The following is a 20,970-nucleotide window of genomic DNA, read 5'->3' as shown; positions in this document are numbered from 1 at the left end:
CTATCATGTAACCAGTGGATCAGTTTCATCGCAGCATCTCAAATGTTGGTTTGATCATTCTGAAACACCTGAGCCAAAGTCTGTCATCAGAATGATTTGGTTTAATTCCCTCCCTGAAGCGTCTCACATGATTGTTCACAAACACCAGCATCCGAACACAAGATGAACATGACAGTGTTTATTGTGTTTCATCCGTGCGCTCTGAGACTCAAGTCATTTATGATGTAAGAAAAAAGAGCCACAGTTTCTTCCCCAATTGCAGCAACTTCCATTTTTATTACAGATATTTTGCATCAATTTCCAAGGAAGTGACGATTTTGTCCTCTTGAACACATGGGATGGAAACGCAAACACTTTATTCACGTTTATTAGATTTTTCAATTTTAAGCACGAGTTAAAATCACAACTTTGGATGGAAACATAGCTAATGATGATGAAGTTTTTGCACTGAACTTGAACTGAGAAAGTTTACATTTACCCACTGACCTGAAGTAGAGACTGTATTTGTTCTTTTTAAATAAGCAGAGGACAAACAGTTGGCAAAAATCCACTGTGCATGATGCTTTACACTATCTTATCATATTTATCCCAAGAAAAAACAAAGAAGTTTCAATTATTCATATTGTGCACCTCTTAAAATCATTACTGACACTTTAGAAATAATCTTAATAAACAATCTTCACAGAAGATAATCGTCGGCTTCTGCAAATCAGTCTATTTAAAGTGAATGAAAAAGGTTCTGATCTCCTTCGGGTGAATGGTCACGTTGAGGTCCTGGGTTACGCCACTGAAAAAATCGGTTTCCTCTGTAAAAAGAGGGGAAAAAATATAACAATGACAATTAGTACTGACATCTATTCAATCTGATTCAAGCACTGTAGGTATCCATCAAGGGTGAAAACTCACCATCTTTTCGTACTCTTTCATTGGTTTTCCAGCTCCACCTCTGGAGGTCTGATATATCCCATGTTCCAGTAAGTGAACGCTCCTGCACATCAGTTACCTCCCCTATGCCCCGCATAACGTCCTATTACCAAATTAATTTACTGTTAATGGCACTGCTTGAGAAGTAAAACATTAATCCTCCAATGTAAATGCCAAAAATGTATAGATTTCATGTACCTTCAGGTTAATAGTGATGGGTTGTGACAGGACTGGGTCTTCTCCTACTTCATACAGGTGTGTGATCCTCAAAAGAATCCGGTCAAAGTCTATCTTTCCCTCTCCACCTAGAAAAACAACATATACACTTTGAATATAGCTTCTGGTTTGAAGTAGAAAATCCCTCCACACGGCGCAGAAACACTCAGATAACTGTTATGATACACGCTGGCAGTTAAACTGTGTATTGTGTACTACTGTACTCTACTGTATATCACCTGCGCTGAGGTTGTGGAGGTGCTGGGTGTGATCAGGACTGTAGTTCCAGCCAGGGACGCTGAGGGTCTGCATGTGGAGGTTCTGGGGCAGAACAACCGGCTGAACGGACGGACCGCTACATCTCTCTCTCCGATTCAGTGGCTTTTCTGTGCAAGGGGAACATTTTACACTCCTTTGTCTCTGTTTGTTTACCAAAATGTACGAAACACACAAAAATGATATGGAAAATGTTTTGTTATTTAGGTTAAGTTTTTTTTTTAATTTATGATTTTAGAGAAAAAATAATAAAGAAAAAAAATTCACACAAAAATCGAATTAAATATTAATTACTGCATGAAGGTAAAACACTAAAATGTACGGTGTAGCAAAATGTACAGCCATTGTTAAAAATAAATAAAAAACAGTAGGTGCATTAAGTACAATTCTATACATCTGACATGTGGATGATGATGCTAAAATATAATATTCAGTGCCCAGGATGGAAAAAGACAAATCGAGTTGCAGAGTCTGTGCACATGATAAAAACGATGTAGAGAGCAGTGTTATTGTAGTATGATTGAGAGTTGAGAGTTGAGATGATAGTTTTTTAAAAGTTTTTTAGTACATAGAGTAAAACTAAATGTAAACAAGAAATTTTGGCTTGGCAACTAGCTGAAATAATAATAAAAAAGTTTGTTTTTAATTTTTTTACATTTTATTTCAGTTCAAGTTTATTTTATTTCAGGTAAAGTTTTTATGGTTTAGTTTTATGGTTTAGAGTTGTGAGTTACATAGTCTGAATTGCAAGATTATGAACTCGCAATTACGAGAAAAAGTAATAAATGAATGCTAGGCCTGACTATTTAAGTGACTATATTCTGATTATAAACTAAGTATTACACTATTAAAGCGGTTCAAGTTGCAAGTTTAGATCTTGCAAGTTCTTAAAGAGCGTTTCGTGCATATGGTCAATTGTGAGGTAAAAAGTCACAATTACCTTTTCTATTTTTATTCCATAGTTTGTTAGTATTTGTACATTAGTAATAGTGAGTATTTGAATGCATGTCATTTTGTGATTTCACTGGACTGGACAGTGTTTGGATGAAAGGAAAGTGGAGGGCACACTATAGAGTGGTGCAGGGATTACATATTTTTGTAGGCCAAAACCTGGAAATGAGTTTGCATTTTTGCTCTTCCTGTTCCATTGTCCTGAAGTCTTGGCTAAATGCTTGAAATAAGGTCTGTGGTGAACACAAGCTCAAGATAGTTTCACGTTTTATTCTACCATATAAATGTCATTTATATGACACAAGCTAATGCTAACCATTGGCTAAATGGGACCACAGAGGTTGTTGGGGACATTAAACGTCATCAGCCGAACAGGTAAACTCATCTACTCACTAGTCTGCTTTCATGGCCTTGTTCTGATTATAATTGTGCTCTTGCAAGGATTATAACTCAAACTTTGAGGGAATTTTTATTTATTTTTTACAGATACAGGGGCTGAGATTAAAAACCTAGTCTAGAAATGCCTGCATGTCTGCAAACTCACGCGGTTGGTCAATAGGCATAACCACTGGTCTGTGCTGCAGCTCTAGTGCCTCCTGTTGGTAGATGGATGATATTGCAGCAGGGGATCCCAGCATCATCCAAAGAACGGGCCGCACCACAGAAGAGTCATTGAGAGTCAGGTTATAACCCAGATTCCACTCCTGGTTGTTCCAAAGCCGTCTATGAAGCATCACCTTATACAAAGACAAAGAATGCACAGAATACAAATGGTACTTTTAGATAGTAAATTGCTGGGAAAAGCCTAAGAGACTGACACTACAGTGCCAAGTAATGTGCGAAGCCCTCACTTCTAGTTGACCCTGACTCAGACTGGCCACTCCATGAGCTCTTTCACTGAGGAACACAAGTCTGCTGGAATCATCTTCTATGTAAGCCGCTCGTACCATTGGGTAGTAGTTCTGTGCACGTAAACACACGACAGATGTACGTGTAAAAAAGATGTGCATCGAAAGTGCAGTATAATTTATGAATCTTAACGGTCAAGCATCCTTACACGGGAGACTGTGTTGTTGACGAAGCTCTTGAATGTCCTTTTCATCATCTGGTAGCCGTTGTTGTCAGTAAACAGTGTTCTGTTGTTCTGCAGACTCGTGCGGGTTCTGAACACAGTCTCTCGGTTCACCTCTAGGGGTCCCACTTTATAGCTCTGCTCCAGTCTGAAGCACGCCAGCCGACCCTGAAACCCTACCGGCACTCTGGTGACCACCGAGTAAGTGTGGTTCTGGTCTTCCTCCTCCCTGCAGAGAGAACAGACACACTTTAGCTTTGAGAACTACTACTAGATTTTTAAGAGAGTTATGAACATATGCACCATCGCACCATAAGCCCCGCCCACTGGTGTCAGTCGCTTAACGCCGGACATTTGCTTTCACTGGATGTGAGCGTAACGCCATGTCAAAAGCAAGTAGAGCCCATTATAATCACTGACGCTGTCTACGCCAAATACAGCTTACAGATTCAGTTCAGTTTCTGAAATACTCCACACTTGAGTCTATCGACAACAGGACAAATGCATGGATGACGTACATCCGAGTGTAATGGATTATCAAAAAAGAATGATTGGCTAAGTCTGCAATACATCACCAGAAAATATCCTGTCATTTTGAGTTATGACATTTTGTTATAACACAAGTTATTGATTTTTCTATTTATTGGCATCTCTTGGATTTATTTATTATCTATTTTGGATTTTTAATTGTGCAAGATTATTTCCTATAATTTTACATTTAGATTACCTTACCTTAGTCTTTAAAACACTGTAAAATACATTCTTAAGAAAAACAAATATATATTTTTTTTGTTATTTTTTTTTATATGCCTAAATTCGCTTTGTAGCATTTAAAACAACTACTTGTAGTTTTTAGTGTTTTACTTTTAACTTATTTAGACGAAATAGTATAGAATTTAAATATCGACCATTTCTCGGTTATCAGCCTCAACATGAAAATACTTATTAGCTAACTGTATCGACTAGAAATTGAATGTCACATCGCTACTTTAAATAAAGGAAAACATTGTTTACTTGTATTTCAAGGAGAACAACAGCCTTAAAAACAGACAGACATAATAGATTATGTATCTCAAAGAACATCTTTTCTTTCACCTGTAGAAATACTGACGTATCTCTGAAACTATCTTCCCCGGCACAATCTCCATGGCCACAGATTTGTATGCAGGAACAGCAGAGCCGTTGGCAGTGAAGATGTAGTTGTCTGAGATCGGCCCAGAGTGCATGTCCCCGTTGGCCTCATACTCCCAGAAGTCCTGCTGTACTCGAACTCTCATCTTTTTGCACCTGTAATTGGATAGGCAAGGTCCGAAATGACATTTATAAATGTTCCATTGAACAAAACTGTGGTGATTTAGACACATGAAACACACTTGCCGGTCTGTGATGCTGTGCAGAAGGTTTGTCTCTTGGTCAAACATCAGTTTGTAGCACTCATTCAGCACTGGTAACAACTTCCTTCCTGTCTTCTTCCACTGGCTCACATTCTTCTTCTTAAATTTCACTACTCTGGCCACATGAGTCGCCCCACACGCAGACCCAGCGTCACAGTGGGATTGTGGGAACTGCACAATGTACTTTCTGTACTGCAGTCCACCCAGCTCAACAACGAAGAACAGATCGTAGTCAGTGGAAGACTCCATCGATTGCTGGATCTGCAGTGAATTATGGAGTTTGTTATCAGTTGAAACAACAGATGACTACATGTCATGATAGAAGCAATGATTGGGATGAAGAGAAAGAATATGAAATCTGAATATTAAAAAGAAAAACTCTGAAAATACTGAACTAAATGATCAGTGTATACACATTGAGAACGGAATATGCACAGATTATGTTTTGGTACCTGAGCCGGTGCTGCCTTTCCATAATCGTCGAGCACAACTGCCATTGCAAATGGCACAGAAATATTAATATATGTTGAAATGTTCCAGGCTAGAGGGTTGTACACGATGATATGCTGTTCAAGAACATTTTCTGAGTCTGAAACCACAAAGAAAAAAACTCTATTAGACCCATGGTCAACCAATATTTTAATATTGATGACTATTAATATTGATACTAGTGCTGGCAAATAGACTACGATAATATAATTAAAATGCACAACATTTATGAGTCTGTCATATCAATTGATTGTGAACAGGTATCAAATGACAGAAATAATGAACCAAAAGAGGCAAAAAGCTACAGTCACATATTGTGTATCTACTGTATCAGTAAAGAGGAATATTAGGACAAAATAAAATATTAAATATTATACAGACAACAAAACCGCACTGTGCGCTTACTGTATGAACAGATATAGCGAGTACAGTTCTTTATAGTGTTTACTCATTTCTTGTGGTTATATTATATTTGTCAAATCTAAATACAGAAATATACCAGTCTTCTCTGTGGTGGGTCTGGTTTGGGGTGGGTGGTGGATGTCATTGGAAAGTTTGATGGTCTGTGGAAGCAAGAAAATGGCTGCCAAGAGTTCCTCAGCTCCCATCATGCCTTGCATGAGATGCTCCATATACATATCAGCCACTTTGGGGGATTCTGTCCCTGTGATGCCATCATGATGCTGAACCTGGCATGTCAGACCAGATAATGGCTAGTCAAATCATGTCTTGTCATATGCAAACCATTAATATCTTAGAGGGATAATGTTTGATTTGGGCCTACTTCATGAGAGACAGGAATTTAGTACTAGGTAAATATTAAAGGTGCAGTAAGCGATTTCTGAGAAGCGCTGTTAAAAGTGGATCGGACCAAGCAGCACAACACACTTGTAGCCAATCAGCAGAAGGGGGCGTGCCCACTCGTGATGGAGAAGGAGAGAGTGAACCAATCAGCAGTAGGGGGCGTGTCCACTCATGTTGGGGGAGGAGAGTGAGCCAATCAGCAGAAGGGGGCATGTCCACTCATTATGGGGGAGGAGAGAGCGTGAGCCAATCAGCAGTAGGGGGTGTGTCCACTCATGATGGGGTGGAGAGAGTGTGAGCCAATCAGCAGTAGTGGGTGTGTCCACTCATGTTGGGGGAGGAGAGAGTGAACCAATCAGCAGTAGGGGGCGTGTCCACTCATGTTGGGGGAGGAGAGTGAGCCAATCAGCAGTAGGGGGCATGTCCACTCATGATGGGGGAGGAAAGAGTGAGCCAATCAGCAGTAGGGGGTGTGTCCATTCATGATGGGAGAGGAGAGTGAGCAAAGGGGAGATTTGAAGAACGACTGTAGAAAGAGAGATGGCTGAGAGACATTACAAAAGAGAAAAGCTGGGGAAAAGGGGTTATGATCAGGCAAGAGGTTTAGAACCCACGTTAATATTAGAAAAGCTTTCCAGTGCTGGAGAGACCGAAGCGGGAAGACCTGAAAACAGATGCTAGGTTACGTTGTTTTTGCTTCATACGTGAGTAACATTGGTTTTGCTCTTTTTAACAGAACTAAGATATGCTGTTGTTGTCAGTGTCATTGTTTGTCTGGAGCTGGTGGGAACTAACAACTCTTGCTTGTATTTACTCTTGTGTACTGTTTTTGTTCTTCCTTGTCGTTCATTCATCAACTTTACTTTATTTTTTGCCAAGCATTATTTTGCTTCACTTCAGCCACACTAAATCCTAATGCTCAAAATAATTAATTGGTTTGAGTAGGGTAAACTTAAATTAAAGGTGGGATCAGTAGTTTGTGAAAAACACTTTTGGCCAATGTTGATATTTGAAATCACCAAAACAAACCGAGCACCCTACCCCAACATTTTTTTTTTTTTTTCAACTTATTTGGGTGTACAGTGTATGATAAAGAGACATTCACTCTCGCATTGAGTGTTCATGAATTTCAGAGCAATGAAGGGAGGGGTGTGTTTGTTTGGGCTGATTTCATATATCAACAGTGTTCCTCAGAAATCGCTTACGACACCTTCAATGAAATACAACTTATTAATAGTAATTTGCGAATGCCACTCTACCTAAAGTTGACCACATGGAAATGATTGTGGCACACCAAGATAAGTTAAAAACCAGGCACCTCAGAGACAGCCCATCGCAGGGCCTTGAGTTTGTCTAGAGCCCACTCTCTCTGAACCGGGCCTTCTGGGTATCTGATGCGGTATCTAGTGAAGAGAGACTCTGCTGCATACAGGAGGGCGCTCGCTCGTCTGGCTACTCCTTTCAGAATATTTCTGGAACCATAGAACCCAGTCCAGGCCTGAAACGGTTCTAGGAAACCAGGATAAAAGACCATTCAGGACCATTTTGTCATTCAGAAATGCAGTAATCACAATTATAGAAGTAGCTGTTGAGAAAACCTGTTGAGTAAGGGAGGAAGTCTTGGTTTTCCCTCACATCCCAGGAAAGATTTGTTTGGTGCACCGTCTGAAAATAGTCCTTTAGCGTGGCGTACTGAACTGCAACTCCATACTTGTCACTGTGTGCATTAATGTAGTTCATTAAAAAATCCATGTTCGTGAATTGCACTGATGCATTGTAGAACTGCTTGTCACAACCCTGTAAATACAACATATCCCATTAAATTTTAATCCTAATGAGTGAATATATAAAAGAAACAATGTGCAAGTTAGCCTGCAGGATGATGGAGCTAAACTGACCCAAGGCCAGAGAACATGGCTGGTTCTGAACCACTGGGCCCTCATTCTGATGTTGTCCACCATGGTCTGTGCATACAGCTCTACAGTTTCCTTGGTCACTGGCAGACTCATGTTAGGGTATATGCCATCCTTAGGAGGGTTCGGAAACAAGGCAACACCATTCCAGTAAAACCCAGACCTGGAATCAACCACCATCAATTTTTAAAGCATCCTCAAACTTGTTTTTTTTTTTTTTTATGCTTTTTGTTTAACACTTTTATATACTATCATGCAAAATTTTGGGGTTGGTAAGGTTTTTATAATGTTTTTGAAAGAAGTCTCTTATGCTCACCAAGGCTGTAAATCAGTAAAAAAAAATATATATATATACAGTAATATTGTGAAATATTATTACAATTTAAAATTACGGTTTTCTATTTGAGTTTTAAAATGAATTTATTCCTGTGATGCAAAGCTGAATTTTCAGCATCATTACTCCAGTCTTCAGCATCACATGATCCTTCAGAAATCATTTAATATGCTGATTTGCTGCTCAAGAAATATTTATTATTATTACCAATGTTGAAAACAGTTGTGCTGCTTAATATTTTTGTGGAAACCGTGACACATTTCTTTCAGGATTATTTAATGAATAGTAAGAACAGCATTTCTTTTAAAATATAAATCTTTTGTAACATTATAAATGTCTTTATGGTCACTATTTAATGCATCCTTGTTACATTTCTTTAAAAAAAAATGTTAATCACCCCAAACGGCAAAAAACAAGGAGAGAAAACACAAAAGAGGTGTTACAAAATTAAAATTAAAAATGTTACTGGACGTTACCTGTTAGAGAAGGGGAGGTATGACGGCGTGCAGTAGCTGAACTGGTCCATGGTGTGTGTGAATATCTCTTGTTTTTCCTTTAAGGAGGGAGAACCTCTCCACACAAACTGCAAGTTCTACAAATACAGTTGCATTATTATCAGATGTACCAATGTATCATCATTTAAGGCACTCTGAAAACTAAATATGCAGCGCTGCACTCATGTACAGTGATAAGCCAAAACATTATAAGCAGTCACAGGTGAAGCGCATATTGTTGATCATCTCTTAACAAGGCCACATATTACGGTCTGGGTAGATTAGATGGAAAGCAAACAATCAGTTCTCATAATCAACGTGTTGGATGCAGGAGAAATGGGCAGGAATAAAGATCTGAGCGACTCTGACAAGGGCCAAAATTGATACGTCAAGGGTATCTCTGAAACGGCAAGGCTTGATCGTGAAACGGCACCATGATCACTGTGGGACGACGACAAGCCGGTGGAGGGAGTGTGATGATCTGGGAAACCCTGGGTCCGGCCATTCACGTGGACATAAATTAGACATGTGCCACATGGGTTTCGTAGACTCCATGCCTCGGTGGGTCAGCGCTGTTTTGGCAGCAAGCGGTGGACCATCAGCATATTAAGAAGGTGGTCATAATGTTTTGGCTCATTGGTGTATAAAACATATTTCCCACAATAAATAAAGAACAAACCACTGACGCAAAAGTACAACCTTTTTTTTCTGCATGTCATCTTTAAGGTCGTAGTCAATGCGAGAGATGAGGTGAGCGTCAAACCCCGCAAGGGCAAAGAGGATGGGGGTGGTGGCCGACGCACCAAACGGATCGACATGCCACGCAAAACGTGGCCGAACGCCAAAAGTCTCATACAAGAAACCATGACCCTCTACAAGCCAGACAGAGATGGGGTAAGAAGAGCTATAACTATATGCAACACATTTAGCAACACTAATACCATAGTACTATGTAAATGCCATGATGTTACATAAATATGGTAATCATTTAATGGTAAGGCCATCTGTCAGCATCACTTTACCATGGCAAAATCACATGCTCTACAGTTTCATTTGTAAGTGATGGGTTCACAGTCACACACCTGTGAGTTGAAGAATGGCATCATCTACATCTGTCACTGCTTCATCATGCATCACCTGACCACCAATTATGAACTCCAGACGACCCTCGTGCAGCAGCTGTCTCACCTGACAGGTAAAAACAAGTCACCTTAAACCAGGGGTTTTCAGTCTTTTAGATGTTGTCAAAATGATCCCCATTCACACGGATCTTGTGAAAACGACTAAAAATGCTGTATCATGTCAGGCCAGTAGTCGGCGATGTCACTTTGTAAAGAAAAACAATGCGCCTATAGACTGCTGTACACATAATGCGCATGTGCATAACATCACCGTTTTCACAAATTCGCTTTTTTTTAAAATAGTTTACACAAAGGCAATAACTGTATCGTTTTCAAAAACGTGCACTTTAAAACCCATTTTCAAAGGTTTGCATTTTTAGGTCCCCAAAACGCCATTGTGGTGTAAATGAACAGCCAAAACACATGTAAATTAAGTTGTCTGTTTTTAGTTGAAAACAGTCTCTTGTAAACGGCCCCTGAACTATTATTTAAATAGTTTTTTATTTATTTTACTCAATTCATTTAGTTATTTTAATTTTATTTCTACTATTTATATATTCTTACATTTTTTTCCAAAGCTTGTCTCTTTTCCACGGACACCCCTATTGCTCCCTTGTGGCCCCAAGTTTGAAAACTTCTTCCTTGAGTTTTAAGGTAAACTGATTTACCCACATTATGTAATAATAATAAAAACTAAAACACCCAATAAGACATCAATCAGTCCTTACCTGTTTCTTGTGCCAGTCTGATGCCACATTCACCCACCAGAGTCGGAAAAACTCCTGTTCAACTGCGATGAATTTGCGGCTTTTGACTCTTGACAGCTCTTCCACTACACTGCTGTACACATTGCTGGCATACGCATGCATGCTCTCCTACGACAGAAAAGTTTGACAACACTGACAGCTCCACTTTCGGAAACACACAAGTCATTTAAAATCGAAATCTGCGTTTTACCTGGACCGTGTACACCCAGCCAACATCCATATGACTGTGAGGAACGACGAAAGCTTGAATCTTCTCAACCGCATCGTTTTCAGAGACTGTCATGAGCAGTAAACCGAGAAATAAAGAGAAAAACATCATCATCGCCGCTACAAGATTATCGGAACATCATAACCTGTGTTTTCAGAGAGTCTTATGACTGCATTTGAGCACGTGCGCATGCGCACTTTTACTTCCTATTTCATTCGCTGTGCTCGGATTGGAGCTTCACCATTTCCACTAAAATGTATTAATTAATTTTATTTATTTAGTTATTTGTAGTTATGTAAATATATGTAAATGTATTTATTTATTGCTCGTTTGTTTGTAAAAAAAAAACATCCAACCTCAAAGCATTATTTTCCTATTTATAAAGTATGCCATACAAACCCAAAATACTTTAGTGAACGAAGAACGCGACAAAATTGATAAAAATATTTGTAACTATCTATTGTATTTGTCTTGGTCAAGCTCTGAATAAACTTCCGTCTCCTGGCCACTAGGAGGCGCTCATATCCGCTCGTCTGTGTTTGTCGTCTCCCTTGCTCGGGTCCTGCTTTGTATGCTAAAGATGGCCGATGTTGACAATGATGGGGAGAAAACAACAGACAAAGATGATTTGCAAGCGTTAAAGGTTTGAACTGACCATTTCATTTCCTTCTCTCTTTTAATGAGCTCAAATAAATAGGCTTCACCGCATTCAGATGATGATGTCGGCGATGTATAATGTACACATGGCTGATGCACCGCCTGTCACTATAACAACTGATACACTGCATTGCAACATCAGAGAACGAGCAGGTTACAAAACAAGCAGCATCTCTGAATCTTTTTTTATTAAACTCTGTGTAGTGTCGTGTAATGCTTGTTTTACCCATTATTCACCTCTCTCTGCAAGAAAACACTTTGTTGTAGTAATACTCTAAAACCACAATAAACTCATTTGAGCTCCTTTTAATCAATGAAAGAATGTTTTGTCATTTTATTTATTACATCTCTCTTTAATTATGATCACCTTTTTTACGGCAAATACTGTTATGTCAAAGTTCTGCAGTTAATATTTGATAGAAGCTGTAGTAATGTGTGTAACGCAGCAATTAAGTAGAATCTCTTTAACATTCTTTTTTCTGTGAATGCAAAAGGAGATTTTCTGACAAACTCGCTCTCAAATTGCTTTCATTTAACATTGAAACATTGAAAATGGATGCAATGAAAGTGAGCGGTGACTGAGGCTGTTATTCTGTCAAATATCTGCTTTTGTCTTTCACAGGGAGACTAAATGATGACAGGATTTATTTTTGGCTCAACTATTTCTATCTTTAATGTGTGAAATGATTCTTGAGGAATTTCAAATGTGCAGTTGTTTAATAATAGCACTTTCTCTGTCTCGCAGGAGCTGGTGGATGATCTGTACTCCTTTAGGGACCGTTACTTTGAGTCACACAGTGTTGAAGATGCTGGTAGGAAACAGAATGATGTTGCTGAAGAGATGGCAAAGACACTTGAGAGGCTGCAGGAAAAGGAAGGTGGGCATTACTTCTTTGTTTTCTACAATTTGTTTTGTAAATGTTTATTAAAATATATTCTGACAGTTCACCCAGAAATGAAAATTTTGTCAGTAATTACTCACCCTCATGTTGTTCCAAACCCGTAAGACTTTCGTTCATCTTCAAAACACAAAATCTTTTTGATGTAATCTGAGAGCTTTCTGTCCCTCCATTGACAGCTACACAACACAAGTACCACTTTGATGCTTTAAAAAGTTCATAAAGAGATCGTAAAACGAATCCATATAAATAGAGCGGTTTAGTCCAAAAATTTCTGAAGAGACTCGATCGCTTTATATGATGAACTGATTTGATTTAGGCTTTTATTCACATATAAACTTTCATCCACTCACACATCAGAAGCTCAAGCATGTTCGCTCGACATGCGAGAACCAATGAGGTTCATTCTCGTGTTACTCATCACTTTTGAGCTTCAACAAGAGGTTTGTTCTCGCGCGTCAAGTTCGGTTGAGCTTCTGTTTACCTTCACTGACCAATGTTTAAATGTGAATAAAAGCCTCAATTAAATCTGTTCATCACGTAAAGTGATCGAGACTCTTCAGAAAATTTGGACTAAACGGCTCAACTCATATGGATTAGTTTTACGATCTCTTTATGAACTTTTTTTGAAGCGTCAAAGTGGTAGTTGCGTAGCTGTCAATGTCAATCAGATTTCATCAAAAAGATCTTAATTTGTGTTCCGAAGATGAATGAATGTCTTACGGGTTTGGAACAACACGAGGGTGAATAATTAATGACAGAATTTTCATTTTTGGCTGAACTATCCCTTTAATAAAAAGAATGCTAAATATAGCAAAATCCCTCATTATTGACTATCTAGTCACTTGGGTAAGTAAAATGTATATAATGTATTATTAGTATATATGCCCTGCCCTCTCTTTCAACAGATTTGTACAAACACAGCGCCCAGTTCCTGCTGCTACGGGGTCGGTGTCTGAATGTCGGTCCGGGATTCAGTCAGTCTGCAGAGGAGTGTCTGTCCCGGGCTGTTAAACTGGAGCCGGGTTTGGTTGAGGGCTGGAACACACTGGGAGAGCAATACTGGAAAAAAGGAGACCTGACGGCGGCCAAGACCTGCTTCACAGGTGCACTACAGAAGGTGAGTCTTATTATAGCAAAAAAACAATGGGTCTCTTTCATATAAGCCCTATTCGGAAGGGATTAGTTTCCCTGGAGGACATTAGAGAAATTTGTTTTTCGCAGGCGTACTTTGTGGTTTTAATCCTGTCCGAATCTGCCAAGTCTGTGTTTTTCAGTAAAAATTCCAGGGAGAATCACCGACTGTTTTTCAGCAAACTCAACGGTCCTCTGAGAAATCTAATCCCGTCCAAATGTGAATGTCTGTATGTCGTATTATACTAACGCTTCTCCTCATGTGTTTTTTGGCCTACCGTTTGCACAACAATCTTTCGCATGCTTTCATTTAATTTCAAAATGGATGGTATCCAGTGAAAACATTATACAAATATTAATAAATAGAGCCAAATTGTGGAAATTGCTAAGATTGCCTATTTTAATATCTGTGTCAGGTATGAGTAAGATACTTGACTAGATTTTATGCACGTTTATTATAAACAGCCACTTCTATAAACTCATGTGAAGTTTACTTAAATAGGGTTTTTATAATAAATTAGAATTATAGCATTAATGGACATTAATTCATTATTTAATGTTTTCGCCCAACAAATCACGATTCACTAAAAACGTTTATACTAAAATGTATTCTAAATTTAAAAATGTAGGAACAGCTGAAACCACCTGTATGCATACATCACGTACTCTGGATGGCCTTTTACATACTCTGGATGGCCTGGATGAAATTTTATACAGAAATATTTCTTCTTAAATCTAAAAAATATTATATATACAGTGAAAGAGGAAGAATAGCTGCATTATATCTTGAGCTGCCGCTGTTTGTACTTCTAGCTATTTACCTATAACGGCTAATGAATCTTAAAGGAACACTCCACCGTTTTTTGAAATAGGGCTTATTCACCTTCTTTCCTACATTTAGAAAGGTGGGCAAATGCATTTTTGTCTCAGTGCATGCATTGTTTTAGTTTGACAGGGTCAGCGCTAGTTTAGCTTAGCTTAATGAATGGAATCCTTTGTTGCCAGCTAGCATGTCCTGAGTAAAAGTGATATAAAAAATAATAAAAAAACACCTAATTACTTCTTGTGGCCTGCGTATTCACAACAAGTACAAATAGCGATGCAGATTAACACTAGGTGATTTCCTATGCAGATATTGACTTGGGACTATATTAGGGGGAAGCACAGGCGAAGCACTGCTACTTGGGCGCAGAGATATCACGCCCAAGTAGCAGTGCTTCGCCTGTGCTTCCCCCTAATATAGTCCTTAATATATAAGTCAATATCTGCCTAGGAAATCGCCTAGTGTTAATCTGCAGCGCTATTTGTACTTGTTGTGAATACGCAGGCCACAAGAAGTAATTAGTTTTTTTTTTTAGGTTTTTATATCACTTTTACTCAGGACATGCTAGCTGGCAACAAAGGATTCCATTCATTATGCTAAGCTAAGCTAGCGCCGACCCTGTCAAACTAAAACAATGCATGCACTGAGACAAAAATGCATTTGCCCACCTATCTAAATGTAGGAAAGAAAGTGAATAAGCCCTATTTCAAAAAACGGTGGAGTGTTCCTTTAAGTCTTGCACGTTCACATAAAATAGCTTACTTCTGCGTTGCAAAATAAAGTGGATACAACAGCGTAGATCTGCATATGTACATACAGATGGCTAATGAAAGTACAAAAGATGTGTATTGTGTTTAAACTGGTTTTGAGGATGGCACACTTGGCCTTGCTCTCAGGCGTCTTTGTTTTGTTTGCCGAGAGTGACGAAAGGGTGTAAAAGAAAGGTTGTTTGGGAGACCTTATATGGAGATGGTTTAGTCGTATTTTATGCAAATGACTAACCTCAGGAATGAGGTTGCTCATTTAGAATACTCCAATTCATTATTATTAGTTTTATTTTCAAATTCATGTGCCCTCGTAATCTTTAATCAAAATATCTTCTCCTCCCTCTTGCATCTGTGATGGCATGTTTACTGGCTCGAGTGCACTCAAATGACTCGCGTGAGATCGACCAATAGCAAACCACAACCATCCGATCAATTCCCTATAGACAAAATCAAGTCCCTTCCTAAGACGTATCTTAAAATATGTCAAGTCTCAAAATGCACACCAGTAATGTTTTATTCAAGGCACGTTTATAAAAGCTACTTAAATGTCCTAATCGAACTAAGACCTAATCCTGGCTTAATCTAAGCCCTGTCTGTGAAACCAGGCCCGATGACTTTTATGATATCTGCCTCTTTTGATGTGGTACTGTCATGAAGCGCACTCATTAACGCTAGGTTTGTTCATTCAGAGTAAAAACAAAGTGTCTCTGAGAAGCTTGTCTATGGTGCTGCGCCAGCTGCCACCGGAAGGCGACGCACAGGAGCAGAGCAAGCGCATTGTGGAGAGTGTGGAGCTGGCCAGGCAGGCAGTGCAAATCGACGTCACCGATGGGACTTCGTGGTGTGAGTGAATTACTCTGATAATGTAGAAAAGGACACATTAGGTGCCTTCCTTGCGACCGTAAATGCCATACGTGGTAGACTTCACATAAATGTATTAAATATACATGCATATTACACAAACATATAGTGATTTATATTAAATCAATTTATAATAGTATAATTCTTTAATATGCACAACTCAAGTGTCGTCCATGTTGAATAAACGCATTTTCTCTAGTGAAATGAAGTAGGGAGTAGTGAATAGCAGTTGATCAGAACGCAGCTATTGTTTCCTAACAGCATTTCTTCTGAATACACACCGATTATAATGTTGGTGTAATGAGATTTTTTTTTTTTTTATAAATGATTCTTGTTTTGCTTTGCTTTGGATAACAGATATTTTAGGGAACGCATATATCTCCATGTTTTTCACCAGTGGACAGAAGCCACAGCTCTCTCAACAGGCCCTCAGTGCCTATGCACAGGCTGTGAGTATCTCTCTCATGGATCACCTAAATCATATATATATATATATATGGTTGACTGACATCATCATCATCTGTCCATATTTACAGGAGAAAATCGACAAAGCATCCTCAATGAATCCTGACCTCCACTTCAACAGAGCTACGGTAACAATCCTTTCAGTTGCTTTCACACATGCTTTCTCAAACACAGGTGAGCACCAGCAAATGTGTCACAGTGAGATTATTATTATCCTTACTTCATCTCCTGCTTTCTGCTCTTCTCTGGCTTTTTCATTCAACCTCTTAGCTGATGGAAGCCTGTTAGTATAGTTTGGTTACCAGACAAAACGCTGATTTTTTGGGTACCAGTCAAGCCAAAGAAACCAACATGTCCTTTCTGTCACCAGTTGTTCCAGTATGAGGAGATGTTCAGTTCAGCTCTGGATGGATACAGTCGTGCTGCAGCCCTGGACCCTGGCTGGGAAGATGCTCAGGAGAGGGAAAAACAGCTGCTGAAATACCTAGACCAGATTACAATGTTATTAGAGAACAAGGTGAGAGAAATTGGCAGTGACATTGTAACATTTATGGTGCATTTACACTGACGCAGATCGGCTGTTTTCAGTTCATCCCTATGGGAGCTGCTGAGCTATTGTGGGATTGACGCCGGATCAGAGAAAGTATTGCACTTGCAAACGTCCAAGTGAAAAATGGCAAGTGACAGCCAATAGCTGTCAGGTACAGGTAGTGATGTCTGTCATAAAACTGTGTATTGTACTGGAGTTTCTGTTGAATTTAGTGTGTAAACCCTGTTACTTGCACTGCAGTTTTCACATATGTTAACTATTGCAGTTTGGATGCTTTGTGAATTAAATCGCTGGGTTTACAAAAGTTCATTAAATTGACACTCTATCTTTATGTTGAGCATATGATGATTAAATTGTACTTAAAAAAAAATAACATTTATTAAACACACCTGCTACAGAAACACCCCAAAGCCGTTGTAGTGTTTTGAGTGGCACTGAGCAGAGTTTTGCCATGCAATACACACACACCCTTATGTAGAATCTTTATGTAGTTTCATCAAAAAGGTTGTTTGGTTGTTGTTTTGTGTTGTTTCCATCAGATGGCAGTGGAGTACAGTTAAATAATATTCCAGATGTCCACAAGCAATCACAATAACCACACTCTCTCTGTGTTTCAGGGAAAAGTAAAGGCGCGGCGTCTTCGCAACATGCTCTCGTCCCTCAGCACCTCCGCCTTGGGCCCGTGCTCTTCCCCTCAGTTCCGGTCTCCCTCGGGCCGCGTGGGAAGCCTTGAACCCCGCATCTTATCCGCCCTCACTCACGGCCACAACGGTGGGGTGGCAGCACTTGGAAAAGTTGTCTTCAGCCTGATGTCAGAGGGCCGTATGGCTTTGTGAGTTGAAATGCCTCGGCTGAATATTTAATAAACTTTTCTCAATATGTATGCATACATCTAATACTAGCAGTCAGATACTGGATATAGCCTAGTTAAAGGTGCAGTAAGTGATTTCTGAGAAACACTGTTGATAATAGAAATAAACCTGAATAAACACACCTCTCTCTCTTCGTTGCTCCGCCCACAGAGTGAATGTCTCTTTATCATGCCTGAAGCTAAGCAAAATAATGCAAAGATGACGAATGAATAACAAGGAGGAACAAACAATGAACATACAGTACACAGGAGTAAATACAAGCAAGAGTTGGTTGTTAGTTTCCAGCAGCAGCAGCTCCAGACAAACAATGACACTCAAAACTGTCCTGTTACTAGAGCTCACATTACAACAGCATATCTTGATTCTGTGAAACAGAGCAAAACCAATGTTACTCACGTATGGAGCAGAAACAACGAAACGTCTGTTTTCAGGTCTTCCCGCTCAGGTTCCTGAGCTTTCCTCTTTTGTAATGTCTCTCAGCCATCTCTCTTTCTACAGTCTTTCTTCAAATCTCCCTCTTGCTCACTCTCTCTCCTCCCCCATCATGAGTGGACACACCCCCTACTGCTGATTGGCTCTCTCTCTCCTCCCCCATCATGAGTGGACACGCCCCCTACTGCTGATTGGCTCTCTCCTCCCCCATCATGAATGGACACGCCCCCTACTGCTGATTGGCTCACTCTCCTCCCCCATTACGAGTGGACACGCCTCCTACCGCTGATTGGCTCCCTCTCTCTCAGAAATCACTTACTGCACCTTTAAATGTTTGCTTTTAGCATTGTGTTTTACTTTTTAAATTCCTGTTGTTGTTTTGCAGCACATTTGGCATGGTGGACAGTGATGAGACCTGCTGTCTAGTCATGGTGTACAATACAGCAGACAGCTGGGGTGTTTTAATAGGAGACACTGTAGTCATTCCTGAACCACAGGTCAAACGGCACAGCGTAACACATAAAGATAAGGTTTGTGTACCAAACTTTAAAGTTTTATATGTTTGCTTACACTACCGATCAAAGTTTGGGGCCTGTAAAATCTCTTATGCTCACCATGACCACATTTACACAATCAAATATACATTAACATACATTAAAATTATTACAATTTTACATTCCTTTTTTAATTTTAATATTTTCAGCATCATTACTCCAGTCTTCACTGTCACATGGTCCTTCAGAAATCATTCTATAGGCCTGTTCAGACCAAGGATGATGACTGTAACGACAGTTCAAAATACTGTTCTAAATATAAAAGTAAATCAGAGTTCACACCACAACTATCCAGCAATATCATTTCTCTGTTCCCTTTCATTAATCACTTTCAGAACGATTTTTTTTTCCAGCTGATGATTGTTAAAAACTTTGACAGCCAATCAGAATCCATTCTGCTTTAAAGAGCTCAAGCATTTAAAGTGAGACGACAAAACTTCAGCACACGCTTAGAATAAACAGAACGATATCGTACGTTGGTGTGAACGCTAATATAGTTATCTTTATAGTTATTGCTCTTATTGGTGTTTAAGAAATATTTCTTATTTTTATCAATGTTGAAAGTCGTTGTGCTGCTTAATAGTTTTGTGGAAACGGTTGTACTTTTTTTTTAGCCTGGCTAACGTCAGACCAAGTCTCATTGAGACTTGGTCTGGGAACTACGTGCGCATTTTCTCGTATTTGAGGCGTGGTTTACGAATGCCCAGAGCCGTTTATTGGGCGCTATGAATGTCTATCAAATGCGCCTGTATGTAGCTCATAGCCAATCGCTTCAATTATACCAGATGACGTATGTAGAGTGAGAGAAATTCGACGAGGAAAAAGACGATGGGTCAAAGATTTATTTGTACACGATGGCGTTTAGCGAATATTACCGTTTGTGAAAGATAAACATGAGGGTAGAAGGTAACGTCGAGTCTGATATAAACAAACTGCTTCGGTGTCGTCATCATCTTGCTGCTCCCTCCCCGTTCTGTGATTGGTTCCCTTTTTCAGGGGAAAAATTGTCCCATGGTGTCCAGACTGCCATAGCAGCGTGAATAGAATCGCGCTGCGAGCAAGGCAGTATGGGGAAACCCAGGCTACTTTTTTTTTAGGATTCTTTAATGAATTGAAGGTCCAGCAGCATTATTATTTTTTTTTTTAAATAGAAATCTTTTGTAACATAAATGTCTTTAATGTCACTTTTGTCTTCAAAAAAAAAAAAAAAAAAATCCTACTAACCCCAAACTTTTAATCGGAAGTGTATAGATTTACAAAATGAAGCTTAATTTAACCCTCTGGTTCTGCTCGCATGGCTGTTTATTTCAATGAAATTAATGTACTATATTTTAGTTTGATAATGTTTAATGTTTCATATTTTTTATTTTCAGGATATTTTATGGTACTAAATTATATGTATGCAGTGTTCACATAGCAAGAAAAAATTCTAAAATACCAAAATGTAAAAATTGAGCACCAGAGGGTTAAACAAGTTTGCAGCTATAGGTGTGATAACGGCAAAGTGCTCAGTGTTTGCATTATTATAGGTGATGTCTTTGTAATATGTTTCTTGTTTGCTTCTCCCTATACAGTCATATGACTTCCGAAGTATACGTGTGGACTCTCCCTTGCTCCTCATAGTCAATGGGAAAAAACAGGTGATGAAAAGCCAAAGTGCAGCCTTTGTTACTTACAAACCACAGAGTGAATGAAAGCCCAGAGACAGGACATGCAGTGAGAACATTGAGAGCAATGAGGGTAGTGTTTTTTTTCCATTTGTATATATTGTGTTGTGTTCCTGTTTGCGAGGACAGGAAAACTCTTTGTACATATTTTTTTTTCAAATCATTTCCCTTTTTAATCTTCCTCTTGTCTGTTGATGGTCATCATTGTTTAAATTGTGTTGTGGTCCGTTTCATATTTGGGTTGTGAAAATAACAATAAAAAAAACCCCAGTAGTGCTCTTAAGTCTTACTCTCATCAGTTTGGCAGTGCTTGCAGAAAATAAACC

At 39.1% G+C, this 20,970-nt stretch overlaps 2 protein-coding genes across 2 annotated transcripts; one reads left to right on the top strand and one right to left on the bottom strand.

The window, feature by feature from the left end:
• Positions 1-579: 579 nt before the first annotated feature.
• On the bottom strand, positions 580-11,170 carry man2b2 (mannosidase, alpha, class 2B, member 2). The gene is made up of 19 exons (XM_084405972.1): positions 10,946-11,170; positions 10,717-10,863; positions 9,950-10,055; positions 9,567-9,739; positions 8,850-8,965; positions 8,025-8,202; positions 7,725-7,923; positions 7,445-7,635; positions 5,822-6,011; positions 5,286-5,422; positions 4,817-5,094; positions 4,535-4,726; positions 3,425-3,668; positions 3,219-3,329; positions 2,912-3,104; positions 1,380-1,526; positions 1,123-1,229; positions 907-1,027; positions 580-806 (listed from the first exon to the last, which is right to left on the bottom strand). Exons 1-19 carry the CDS (start codon positions 11,075-11,077, stop codon positions 715-717), a joined length of 3,054 nt encoding a protein of 1,017 aa, XP_084262098.1. The 5' UTR covers positions 11,078-11,170; the 3' UTR covers positions 580-714.
• On the top strand, positions 9,747-20,927 carry ttc5 (tetratricopeptide repeat domain 5). Its single transcript, XM_084405973.1, has 13 exons — positions 9,747-9,761; positions 9,942-10,062; positions 10,567-10,642; positions 11,476-11,606; positions 12,366-12,498; positions 13,428-13,639; positions 15,933-16,086; positions 16,462-16,553; positions 16,641-16,697; positions 16,940-17,086; positions 17,737-17,951; positions 18,809-18,953; positions 20,552-20,927. Exons 4-13 carry the CDS (start codon positions 11,535-11,537, stop codon positions 20,669-20,671), a joined length of 1,347 nt encoding a protein of 448 aa, XP_084262099.1. The 5' UTR covers positions 9,747-9,761; positions 9,942-10,062; positions 10,567-10,642; positions 11,476-11,534; the 3' UTR covers positions 20,672-20,927.
• Positions 20,928-20,970: the final 43 nt, after the last annotated feature.

Source organism: Rutilus rutilus (assembly GCF_951802725.1).
Source record: "Rutilus rutilus genome assembly, chromosome: 3".
NCBI classification, from domain to species: Eukaryota; Metazoa; Chordata; class Actinopteri; order Cypriniformes; family Leuciscidae; genus Rutilus; species Rutilus rutilus.
Note: the sequence above shows the minus strand (reverse complement) of the source record. Positions and strands in the feature narration are given on the sequence as shown.

Coding starts and splice junctions, on each gene's coding strand:
- man2b2 (XM_084405972.1), bottom strand. CDS start 11,077: ATGATGATGTTTTTCTCTTTATTTCTCGGTTTACTGCTCATGACAGTC. Junction 9,740..9,949: donor TGCCATTCTTCAACTCACAG/GTGTGTGACTGT, acceptor TCTGGCTTGTAG/AGGGTCATGGTTTCTTGTAT. Junction 807..906: donor TGAAAGAGTACGAAAAGATG/GTGAGTTTTCAC, acceptor CTCTTTTTACAG/AGGAAACCGATTTTTTCAGT.
- ttc5 (XM_084405973.1), top strand. CDS start 11,535: ATGCTAAAGATGGCCGATGTTGACAATGATGGGGAGAAAACAACAGAC. Junction 12,499..13,427: donor GAGGCTGCAGGAAAAGGAAG/GTGGGCATTACT, acceptor CTCTTTCAACAG/ATTTGTACAAACACAGCGCC. Junction 16,698..16,939: donor TCCACTTCAACAGAGCTACG/GTAACAATCCTT, acceptor TTCTGTCACCAG/TTGTTCCAGTATGAGGAGAT.